We start from the raw sequence: 12485 nt of genomic DNA, 5'->3' as shown, positions 1-12485 counted from the left end.
TATGATTCTTATGGTTAACATAATCAACACATGGTAAAATTTAATCTGGTCTATGTTGAGAATTTCTTCTTACAATTTCATATTTCTAATATAGGCAAAACTTACATTTACTTTTATTAGTAGCATGTCATAGGATGTGGGTTCCCATTATTTATAGAGACGAATTCTATCACCTGTTACTCTTTTCCAACTGGCATTACTTTAACTCAGGGGAAAATGATTAGAAAGAAGCTCTAGATGGTTTTAATAGCTGTTTGTGAACCTCAGATGTAATTGAACCACTTTCTAGACTTACCTATTAAAGAAATGGCCCATGAAACTATTCATGGATAGATAATCAATCGATGAAGGCAAATAGCCCTATTGAAACATTTACTATTTATTTTTGATACAGCTGTTTTAAACAGACTGATTAGTTCCCTTTATGATTTCACCCTTGAAAGCACAAACTGTTTTGTTCATTGTCATTGTTGCATGACATTCCATTTGGCAGTCAGCTTATTTTTAGCCAGACTATCAAAATATTTTTCAACTGGACTGTCATTGCACTTGAACTTGGAATCTTGTAACCTGAGGAACTGCACTGGGAGAAAGAAGAAACTTCTAACAAATGGGAAATTATAAATCTAGACCAACCCAAACTTGCACTGGTAATTATTCTTATATCCTTGAATGTAGCATGGTTCGATAGTAGTATAGATAACCAAGATTTCATTGGAGTGCCTGTTAATTTTTACACAGAGGATATGACAATGTAATATGAAACTGTTGAGAAGATTATCTGAACTCAAGTTATTTTTCTCTGAAAGATTTTTAGAGAAAACAGAAAATTTCTTACGAAAGTATATTAGTTGTTAGATATAATGTTCCTAAGAATACCGCTGAATATAGAGATTTTTGAATTATATCTTAAATATCTAGTATTTGAAACGTAAAAACTTTTATCTAGGAACTAGAGATTGATATAATTAAAATGCAATAAAATCAAATGAAATAAGTCAAATATATTCTTTTATGTAAATATATTATCCAATATCAAATGAGTTCTTAATTACTACAATTTAATATGATTGCATTTTAGATATAAACATCTGCATTTTAAGCTCACAATCAGTAATTTAAACTAAGTATTGTAGAATTTAGAATAAAAAACTGAGTTTTAATTACTTGTATGTTATGATCTGTGTCTACATTTTGCAAAGCACAGCTATGAATTGGTCCCATTTGTTTTTCTTTACTAGATGAATGGAAGAAGAAAGTCAGTGAATCTTATGTTATTATAATAGAAAGATTAGAAGATGACCTGCAGATCAAAGAAAAAGAACTTGCAGAACTAAGGCACATATTTAGGTAAAGTTCTCAGAGTTATTATTTCTTGGTATAAGTATCTTTATTAATTATCTTGTTTTTAGATACATCTATATTTAAAAACACAAACCATAGAATCTCAGATGTTACCAGACATGTTAAGCCTTAAAATATAAGGTTACCCCTTCTTAACCATTCATATAGCCCCTAAAATGCAAATACCTTATCTCCTTAAAAAATGACTTCCATGCTTCCATTGCTAAAGTTTAAAAAGAGAGGCAAATAAGGGCTGACTTTTGAAAAGAAGCTGTTGCTGATCTGAATAATCTTCCCCGGAATTAGGTCTTCCTTGTAAGCCATGCCAGCAACAAAAAGCAAGACTTTTCTTCCCAAATGGTGGTAGAATGTTGTTCTTTTTGAACTACTAGGGTAAGTCCAATTTTAACAAACCTGGTCTCTCGACATCTTTAAAGACTGTCCCTTAATGGAACTGAGTATCGTTCTGTTCCTGAACAATCATATAACACTGTGTAATACAGGCTTTAAGCTTTCAGTGGGTTTTGTTCATGATAACAAGAGAAAAATAATCTGGCATAGTGTCACAACCTTGGAAGACACAAAATGTTCAGAAAAGAGGGGCAGGACCCTTATATACACAAGTAACCTTCTGGAGAAATTGAATCTGACATTGAGAAACTAGATGCATTTTGGAGGGTCAGTTTAAGTTAGCTGCCTGACTAAAGAAAAGTTCCATGTAAGTCAATTAGCCATGTTGACTTTTACCTGAATTATTCATCTAATATCCTCATGACAACTCCCTCTATTTTACTTGGAAAACAAGTGTGAAGCAGTGACCAAATGATATATTTTTCACAAAAAATTTCAGCTATGGTATATATACAAAGTTCACATAACTGGCAATTAATGTTATCCATGTATAAATATAGTTTATATGAAACTGTCAGTAGGTTAATAAGGCTTTTTCAAGTGATTAATTTATAATTTGGGAAATAGTTGATTCTCTGTGTTAATTTGGCCCAAAATGATAAATCAGCATTGATACTCGTGACGAGATACCCTGGGCTGACTTTTGTAAGTACTTGAACATGATGAGGTATGGGAAAACATTTCAAATTCCTGTAGAGATTTGACTGGCACTGGTATAGATTTATACATACATATTTATTTTGTTGGAAAAGAGATACAAATGTAGAACTTAATCATAAGTCCTGTAGCTCTTATTGACTCAGATAAATATGCCAAATGAAATGTGGTTAAACTGAAGAGATTTCCTCAACTTCATGAAGTCAAAACCTTATTAATTAATTTATTTTTTTAATTTAAGAAATACTGTGCAAGTATATCAAGACTAATTTACATAGACATATCCTTTTAAAGATTAAGCTTAACAATGGGCTTGAGATATAGGTTTTTTCTCATACTCCCTCAACAGTAGACCGTTGTTTTTACAGCTCCTGCTATAGCTAATTTTTACTACATTTCCATTATCTAAATAAATGTGACCTCCTCTTTACTAATTAGTATTGGAGTGAGAGGCAGGAAACAGTGAGGGAGAATATAGTTCAGAATTTATTATGCCAACTGTATTCAAATTTTTATTCCAACACATCAAATATAAGACATTAAGTAATTCTCACCATGACTCTGTGTGGTAAATATAAATTCTGATGGATGATAAACTAAGGGCTAGAGACATTGTATCTTATCAAGATCATATGATCAGTAAGTGCTGGAACTCTGATTTGTAGCAAGGTCAGCCTGACTCTATAGACAGAGGTCTTCCTACTATACCCTGCTTCTTGCTCCAGGAGTTCATAATCTGGTTTAGGGGAAAGACATATATAAATAACTCACAGAAGACAGTCTATGACAAGTGCTAAATGGAAAGAAAAATAAAATGGTTTCAAATACAAAAAAAAAAAAAAGAAGACAAGAAGATTTGGGTGTCTTTATTTATTTATCAGTTTTAAAGTCTAGAGGAGTCAAGAAAAGCTAATGTCTTGACCATTTTATCTAAGTTGAGTAAGAAAGTTATGTCAGTCAGTGTAACAGTTTTACAGTGATACAAACATAGTTTTAAACCCAGTTTCTTTTATTTATAGTCTATGTATCCTTGGATATATTATTTAATCTATTTGAGCCTCATTCACATCTGTAAAATGAGGTTAATAATAACAACCTCACAGGATATTTGCAAAATGATGTCAATTAAATACTGAGTTGAGGGCCTAACACACAGTAGGCATGGACTAATTAGAGGCTTCTATTATCATTATTGGATAAATAAATATTGGATAAATAAATAAGGACAGTTAGAAAGACTGAAGACTTTATTATCTAGGGGAAGTAACAAATAGTTTATTAAAAGTTAGAAAGCAAGAAAGTTAGGATTAAATGTTTTAATATGTTTTAATATGTTTTCAAAAGTAAAAATGTAAAATGCTAGAACAATTCAAGATGATGTCAAAATCTGAAATATAATTTTTAAAAATTGTGATCAAAAAGGATTTGGCTACAGTACTAGAAGGCTCATCAGAATAGATGTCATTTTTTCCTGAGAATAATGGTAGGGCATTTTATGGAAAAGAAGACTGGCAGCCTGGTGCTGAAGCCATTAAGGAAGTGACAGAAATGTCCCATTAGCCCCATTAGTGATAATAATGAAGCTGAGTAGAGGATTACCCCCAGCCTAGAATCATGTTTCTCGAAGGGCTAAGAACCTCCTACAGTAGAGTAACCAACAGAGCTTACTGAAATTTTAGATTCCATGATTCCAGTCCATATCAAATGAATCAGAATCTCTGGGGATGACTTCCAGAAACCTGAATTTTTAACAAGCTTCTCAGGTAGTACTTTTGCATGCTAAAAATGACACTTCTGCTAAAGTTTAAAAACTACTTCTAGAAGGATATTCAAGTTGCCCTGAAAACTCTGCCTGAGGTGATTATCAGTGAAGGGATGAGGAACATGAGAACAGGAAGCAGGCAACTAGTATGGTCTACAGAGATTCAAGGGAGCAAACAAACAAACATAAACAGAGTACTCTGTCTGATTCCATCAAGACAGATAGCATCATTGGGAAAGAAAGTCAGTCATGCCTAGGGCAAAGTTCTGAGGATGTTTTTTTTCTCTAGAATAAAATGATGGATGACAAAGAAAAGAATGGAGTGCTGAGAATATAAATTATCTTACTTATTGACTCACACACCAAAATTTTAAGGCATTTGGGAAGATTAAACATAATATTGTTTAACAATATTTGAGTATTTAGGACATTTTGGGTGTTAAATAATTAGAGTCTTTTTCTTTCTCATCTTTATCCATGCCCTATATAATGTAAGGAGTACTTCTGTGATGAACAACTGTGTTATGCCTCATGACATCAGGCTTTCTCTAAACATGTAGATAAGAGGAAAACGGTAAAGATGTCTGAAAAGAGGCACTTAACACCAGAGTCACAGGTGGAGGATCATTGGTATGAACACACATTTGGGAGGTTTTGGGAGTTTCTTCTTGTTTTATTTGCTAACAAGTTTTTTTTATGGCTTTCGAGGTACATAATAAATCCATTCGTTAAAAGAGATTTTCTACACCATTGTGTACCAAGGCTTCTGTTAGCTCATTTACGCAATCTCCTGGTATAGCTTTTACCCACAATATAGTATACAGGAAGATAAGTACAAATTTTAAAAAGATAAAGATAACTAAACCATTCTGTTTCTTATGACAATTTATAGCAGCTTTGGGATGAAAGCTTGGTAGGGTAAAGAAGGGGAATGGAAATGGAATGTTCTCTCATCTTCCACAATAAAGTTGCACTCACTCATAACTTTGGACATTTGTTGAGATAATAGATGGAAGATAGGAAGAGATGGAGAAAAAGAGAAGGCAGAAGAAGGAAAGACAGAAGTGGTGCATTGGAATACCATTGTCTGTATTTCCTCCTCTGTGCTTTCTCTAATCCTTTTGTTTTTCAATATAACAGCACTTACTACATGATATTGTCTTTATGCATTTACAGGTCTGTCTAACCACTAGTGTATGTGTTCACTAAAGGCTGCTTCTTTGTCTTGTTTAGCTTTATTTATATTTGTGTTTATTTGTAATACCTATTTGTATAGCACTTGAAAGGAAAACAAACTAACAACTTAGTGCCTGCCATATGCTGGGCATGCTACTAGGTATTTTAATATGCATTAGCTCATACAATCCTAACTGTATAAATGTAAGGTGCTCTAGCACAGTGATTGGCACATGGTAAACGCTCAAAAATGTTAGTTAAAAACTAATCATCATTGTTTATGTTAACAACCTCTGAGGTAGGCATTCGTTGCGCTTGCTATTTTATACCTAAAGAAAATGAGGCTAATCAAATTAAATTGGCTTCAACTAGGATAAGCAACTTATATGATTGTACTGAGATTGTGCCCACTTGTCCTTAATTTCAAAATGTGTAATCTTCATGATCTTTGTTCTTAACCTGGGAGGGGGGTCAAATTATGGATCAGAATTATCTTTGAAATATTTTCATTTTCCCTGTACCACTCCATAATCTTGCTCTAGCCTGTATATTAGAACTACCCCTGGGGGAGGGAGGGAGTGGAAGACTATATTTTAGTCCCCCATCCCTACCCCTGGTGATACATGTACCCCACCCATGATCTCTGAAAACCACTTACATGATGACCCTCCACCTGTAAGTTTTAAAAGCCTTTCAGTTAAATTATTTTGTTTCAATATGTTTTTAAGTCATTAGAAAATTTAGAACTATACTCTGCTAATTTAATTGTCAGGGCTACTTTTTATCTGCTTAATCTGCAATATAAAATTTGATATCACTGAGGAGGTTCCAGAGAAGTTAGATTGTTGCAATGCTGTTATATTTCAGCAATAATCAAAATAACCCTATTTTTTCCCTCATTTTAAATCTTATTTTGGCATTAAGTAGATATACCATGGTAAATAATGATAGTATCCCACTTTGAAATTGATTAAGTTTAATAAATAAACAAAAATAGAAGAATGCTCTGTTTCATGGGCAAGCAGTTGTAATATTTGCATGCTAAAAATGTGCAGAGGGGGAGAGAAGAGAGAAGTATATATGCCCTTCCTGCTCTTTTTCTCCCTGAAAAGTTCCTCTGGGCCCAGCTGCAGTCCACCATACCTATCCTCCAAATGAAATATCTTCCAAAAATCTACTTTTTCAAAGCTATAACCAATTATGAAATTCAGCTATTGTAAAATGAATAGTTCCAGAAACATGGCAGGCTGACCTTATCTAAAATAGTGAAATTCTGCATCAAGTTGAGAAATAGAATATTGATGGGGGACATGTCATCTTATAAAATTAAAATAGTGTGAAAGTATTATTTGGCATGTTTGGTTATTGCATTATGATAATTAGCAATGAAACAAAAACAAGCTGCCACAGCAACAGAAAGATAATTCACATTGCCCCAAGACTGCCGACCTCTTTATTTCTTTTTTTGCTTGTCTAGGTAAAACTAGTTATGAATAATAATTGTACAGTAATATCTTTTAAAAACCTTATGAAGCAGCTTGATCTCAACCTTTTTGTCTCTCAGTCTCTTTCCCGCTAGCTTGCTACCTCACTAGCTCTATCTTTCCTCCTTTTATCCTTTCTCTATTCTTCTCTCCCATCCCATACTGCCTCCATCTTCCCTTTCTACTTCTGATCTCCCTTTTCAAATGCAAGGCAAAACAATAAAATTGCTAAAATAATCAATATAATAATATCAGTGCTTCATTAAAAATAATTATTATAGCATATAATGTTTATAAAGGTCTTTCAAGATCTAAGCCTCACAATATATTATTATTGTCTCAGTTTTATCATCGATGGTTAGCTATTCTCGCTCTATCTGCCACTATATTTCAATAATTATTGCATGATGAATGAATGTACTCCATGTTGTTAGTTTGCTTATTGAATCTGTGTGATATTGGACAAATACATTTCTGAATATTTCCTGGGGATATACCTTGGGAGCAGATCTTACTGATGATTTTTTTGTTTCTGTTGTTTGGTGGGACAGGAATCAGAAATAGCCACAAAGAACTACATAAGAAGTTACGGGGCGGGGCGGGGCGGGGAGTTAAGATGGCAGAGAAGTAGGAGGACTAGAGGCTTTCCTCCTCCCTTGAATACAGTTGTATTGAGGTCAGGTCACTTGGAACACCCAGGAAATTGATCTGATGATTGGAAGAAGGATTTCTAGGGTTGGAGGAAGACAACATGGCAGGTGCAAGGTGTGTGGCAGTGAACTGGGGGAAAGGAAAGCTGCCATGCTGCTGAGGGGAGGGAACCCTGTCCATGGGAGAGAAAAGGGAGAGAGGAAGAAAGGAAAGAGTGGTGTTGGGTCTGCACAAGAAGAAAACCTCTTAGACCACAGCCTGGGGAGTTGGGAGAACTGGGTGGTGCAGGTTTTTTGCAAACAGTGAATATAGCTTAGACTTTGAGCTTTTGGAAGTGTGCGACTTTTGTGGGAGAGTTGCTGTAGCGTGTGCTCCTGGAGAGATGAACAGCTCTGGCCCAGGAGCATGCACAAAGTGGAGCAGGGATCTAAGAGGTCGCACTAGGAGAGATTGTTCCCCTTCCTGGAGTACATTTGGAAGATGGTTATATCCTCTCCAACGACTAAAACACCGTTGGCAGCAAACAAAAGTGTGCACAGAGGCTGGATAACCCGGTTGCGGCTTTTCATGTTGCCAAAGCATAGAATCCGCACACTGCAGAGGTCGGAGAACTGCCTGTCACCCAGAGAAGGGAGCTGACCAGAGTGGTGCCACTACTTTAAGATTTGGAGTTTTGAATCCTAGCGGTGCTAGACATAAACGCGGGACAGCTGGGCGCCAGGCATGCTGATGGCCCTCGCTTTTCCGTGAGGGCTTCCTGAACAGCTGGTGGTGTGAGAGACCCTGTCGGGAGGAGAGAGTGGGATGTTGCCATTTTACCCCCACTGCCAACACAGCCAGGCAGCAAAGAACAACACATCGGCCCCTAGTGGAGGTGGAAGCTACTTTCATCAAACTCCAACTCCCCTGTTCTTGGCAAGTTTTTTGTTTTGTTTTGTTTTGTTTTTTACTAGGGCAGGACTGAGTCAGCACAGTGGGGCCTCTCCCAGAGAATAGCAACTCAGGCAGCATACCACATGCTCCAAGTGTACCGATTATACAGTGTCTCACAGCATTCCCTTCAGTTCTGCTGGAAATAAGACTAGGCTGTATTTTTTTTTTTTTCTCTTATTTTTTCCCCCTTTGGAATCAGACTTACAGTTTTTTTGTTTGTTAGTTTGTTTTTTCATTTCCTTTCTCTCTCTCTCTTTTTTGATCTTCTTTTTTTTTTTCTTTTCTTTTTCTTATTTTTTTCCCTTTTTTTTCCTTTGGAATCTGGCTTATAGTTTTTTTGATTGTCTGTTTTCTTTTCATTCCTTTTCATTGTCTCTTATTTTAGAATGAGGCTTTTTTTTCTTTTTCTTTCTTCTCTTTCTTTCTTTCTTTCTTTCTTTCTTTCCAGGCTTTTTTCAACAAACTAATCAAAACACACCTAGCTAAAGGTCAAAACAGTCCCCACTGCAAGCAAAGAAGACATCTGCAAAGGACAGCCAGTGGGAAATATCAGCCAAAACACAATAGTAGAGTGCACGCAACATACACCAGAAACACTTCCCAAAGTGCCAGGCCCTGGAGAGACTATGACCTCTTTTTACTATATCATTACTCTGAGGTACAGGAAACAAAGAAGCTTTCATAACACACAAAAGATAGAAACTTAGCCAAAATGACAAAATTCTACCCAAAAGAAAGGTCAGGAAGATACCACAGCCAGGGACTTGCTCAAAGCAGATATAAGCAATATATCTGAACCAGAATTTAGATCAACAGTTATAAGACTACTAGCTGGTCTTTAAAAAATCATAGAAGACACCAGAGAACACTTGCTGCAGAGGTAAAAGACCTAAAAACTGGTCATGCTGAAATGAAAAATGCTATAGCTGAGATGAAGAACAGACTAGATATAATCACTAGGAGGACGGAAGAAGCAGAGGAGAGGACAGGTGATATAGAAGATAAAATTATGGAAAATAATGAAGCTGAAAAGAAGAGGGAAAGAAAACTATTAGATCACCAAGGTAGACTTAGGGAACTCAGTGATTCCATAAAACAAAATAATATCTGTATCATAGGAGTCCCAGAAGAAGAAGAGTGGGAAAAAGGGGCAGAAAGTTTATTTGATCCAATTATAGCTGAGAACTTCCCTAATCTGGGGAAGGAAACAGGCATTCAAGTCTAAGAGGCACAGTGAATTCCCCTCAAGATCAACAAAAACAGATCAACACCACAACATATTATAGCAAAACTGGCAAAATATACGATACAGAGAATCCTGAAAGCAGCTTGGGAGAAAAGATCCTTAACCTACAAGGGTAGACATATAAGCTAGGAGCAGCACTATCCACAGAGACCTGGCAGACCAGAAAGGATTGGCATGATATACTCAACTACTAAAGTGGGAAAAATATGCAGCCAAGAATAATTTATCCAGCAAGGCTGTCATTCAGAATAGAAGGAGAGATAAAAAGTTTCCAAGACAAACAAAAATTAAAGGAGTTTGTAAACACTAAACCAGCTCTGTAAGAAATATTAAAGGGGATCCTTTGAGCAGAAAGAGAAACCAAAAGTAACAAAGAATAGAAAGCAACAGAGACAATCTATAGGAACAGCAACTTTACAGTTAATACAGTGGCACTAAGTTCATATCTTTCCGTAATTGCTCTGAATGTAAATGGGCTAAATGCTCCAACAAAAGACAGGATATCAGAATGAATAAAAAAAAAAAAAAAAACAAGACCCACTGATATGCTGCTTACAAGAGACTCATTTTATACCCAAAGACCTCAGATTGAAAGTGAGGGGGTGGAGAACCATCTCTCATGATAATGAACATTAAAAAAAATGCTGGAGTAGCCATCCTTATGTCAGACAAACTAGATTTTAAACCAAAGACTAATGAGAGATAAAGAAGGACACTATATCATAATAAAAAGATCTATCTAATAAGAAGATCTAACAACTGTAAATATTTATGCCCCTAACTTAGGAGGAGCCAAATATACATAAATCAATTAATAACAAACCTAAAGAAACTCATTGATAACAATACAATAGTAGTAGAGAACTTTAACGCCCCACTCGTAGCAATGGACAGATCATCTAAGTAGAAGATTAACAAGGAAACAAAGGCTTTGAATGGCGCACGAGACCAGATGGACTTAACAGATATATTCAGAATATTTAAGCAGCAGAATACACATTCTTTTTGAGTGAACATGGAACATTCTCCAGTATAGATCATGTACTGGGTCACAAATCAGGACTCAACCAGGTGTTAAAAAGATTGAGAGTATACCATGCATATTTTCAGACCACAGTGCTATGAAATGAAGTAAACCACAAGAAAAAATTTGGAAAGGCCACAAATGCATGGAGATTAAAGAACATCCTACTAAAGAATGAACGGGGGATGCCTGGGTGGCTCAGTCAGTTAACTGTCTGCCTTTGGCTCAGGTCATGATCTTAGGGTCCTGGGATCCAGCCCTGCATGGGGATCCCTGCTCAGTGGGGAGCTTAAAACTTCTCCCTCTCTGTCTGCCACACCCCCTGCTTATGCTCTCTCACTCTCTTGTCTACCACTCTTTCTCTCAAATAAATAAAATGTTTAAAAAAAGAAAAAAGAATGAATGGGTCAACCAGGAAATTAAAGAATAAAAAAAAAATACATGGAAGCAAATGAAAATGAAAACACAACAGTTCAAAATCTTTGGGATACAGAAAAGGTGATGTTAAGAGGGAAGTATATAGCAATACAGGCCTTGCTCAAGAAGCAAGAAAAGTCTGAAATACACAAACTAACCTTACACCTAAAGGGCTGGAAAAAACAGCAAATGGGGAAGCCTATATCTAGCAAGAGAGGGGAAACAATAAAGATCAGAGCAGAAATCAATGATATAAAAAACAAACAGTAGAATGGATCAGTGAAACTAGGAGCTGGTTCATTAAAGAATTAAGATTGATAAACCCCTAGCCAGGCTTATCAAAAAGAAAAGACAAAGGAACCAAATAAATAAAATCATGAATGAAAGAGGAGAGATCACACCCAATACCGAAGAAATACAAACAATTATAAGAACATATTATGAGCAATTATATGCAAACAATTTAGGCACTCTGGAAGAAATGGTTAAATTCCTAGAAACATATAAACTACCAAAATGGAAATAAGAAGAAATAGAAAGTCTGAACAGACCTATAACAAGCAAATAGATCGAATCAGTAGTTGAAGATCTCTCAACAAACAAGAGTCCAGCATCGGATGGCTTTCCAGGAGAATTCTACTAGACATTTAAAGAAGAATTAATACTTATTCTTCTGAAACTGTTCCAAAAAATAGAAATGGAAGGAAAACTTCCAAACTCATTCTATGAGGCCAGCATTACCTTGATTCCAAGTTAGGCAAAGACCCCACTAACAATCAGAATTACAAACCAATATCCTTGATGAACATGGATGCAAAAATTCTCAACAAGATACTAGCTAACTGGATCCAACAGTACATTAAAAGGATTATTCACCATGAACAAGTAGGATTTAATCCTGAGCTGCAAGGATGGTTCAATATACACAAATCAATCAATGTGATACACCACATTAATAAAAGAAAGGATAAGAACCATATAATCCTCTCAATAGATGCAGAAAAAGCATTTGACAAAATACAGCATCCTTTCTTGATAAAAACCCTCAACAAAGTAGGGACAGAGGGAGCATACCTCAACATCCTAAAGACCATACATGAAGGACCCATAGCTAATATTATCCTCAATGGGGAAAAATTGAGAGCTTTTCCCTTAAAGTCAGGAAAACAACAAGGGTGTCCATTCTCACCACTGTTGTTCAACATAGTACTAGAAGTCCTCTCCTCAGCAATCAGAGAACAAAAAAGAAAAGGCATCCAAATCAGCAAAGTAGAACTCATATTTTCACTCTTCTCAGACATGATACTCTATTGGGAAAACCCGAAAGACTCCAACAAAAAATTGCTAAAACTGATACAGGAATTCAGCAAAGTTGCAGGA

General features: G+C 35.7%; 1 protein-coding gene across 1 annotated transcript in view; it reads left to right on the top strand.

Moving 5' to 3' along the window:
• The first annotated feature begins 610 nt into the window (after positions 1-610).
• Positions 611-12485, top strand: part of TNNI3K (TNNI3 interacting kinase) — a 277662-nt gene continuing 265787 nt past the window's right edge. Inside the window, exons 1-2 of the mRNA XM_040627127.1 lie at positions 611-650; positions 1242-1350. Of these exons, the coding sequence (XP_040483061.1) occupies positions 611-650; positions 1242-1350 (149 nt within the window). The remainder of the gene's footprint in view (positions 651-1241; positions 1351-12485) is intronic.

Source organism: Ursus maritimus, unplaced genomic scaffold (assembly GCF_017311325.1).
Source record: "Ursus maritimus isolate PB19 unplaced genomic scaffold, ASM1731132v1 scaffold_12, whole genome shotgun sequence".
In the NCBI taxonomy this organism is placed as follows: Eukaryota; Metazoa; Chordata; class Mammalia; order Carnivora; family Ursidae; genus Ursus; species Ursus maritimus.
The sequence above is the reverse complement of the archived record's forward strand: the minus strand, read 5'-3'. Positions and strand labels throughout refer to the sequence as shown.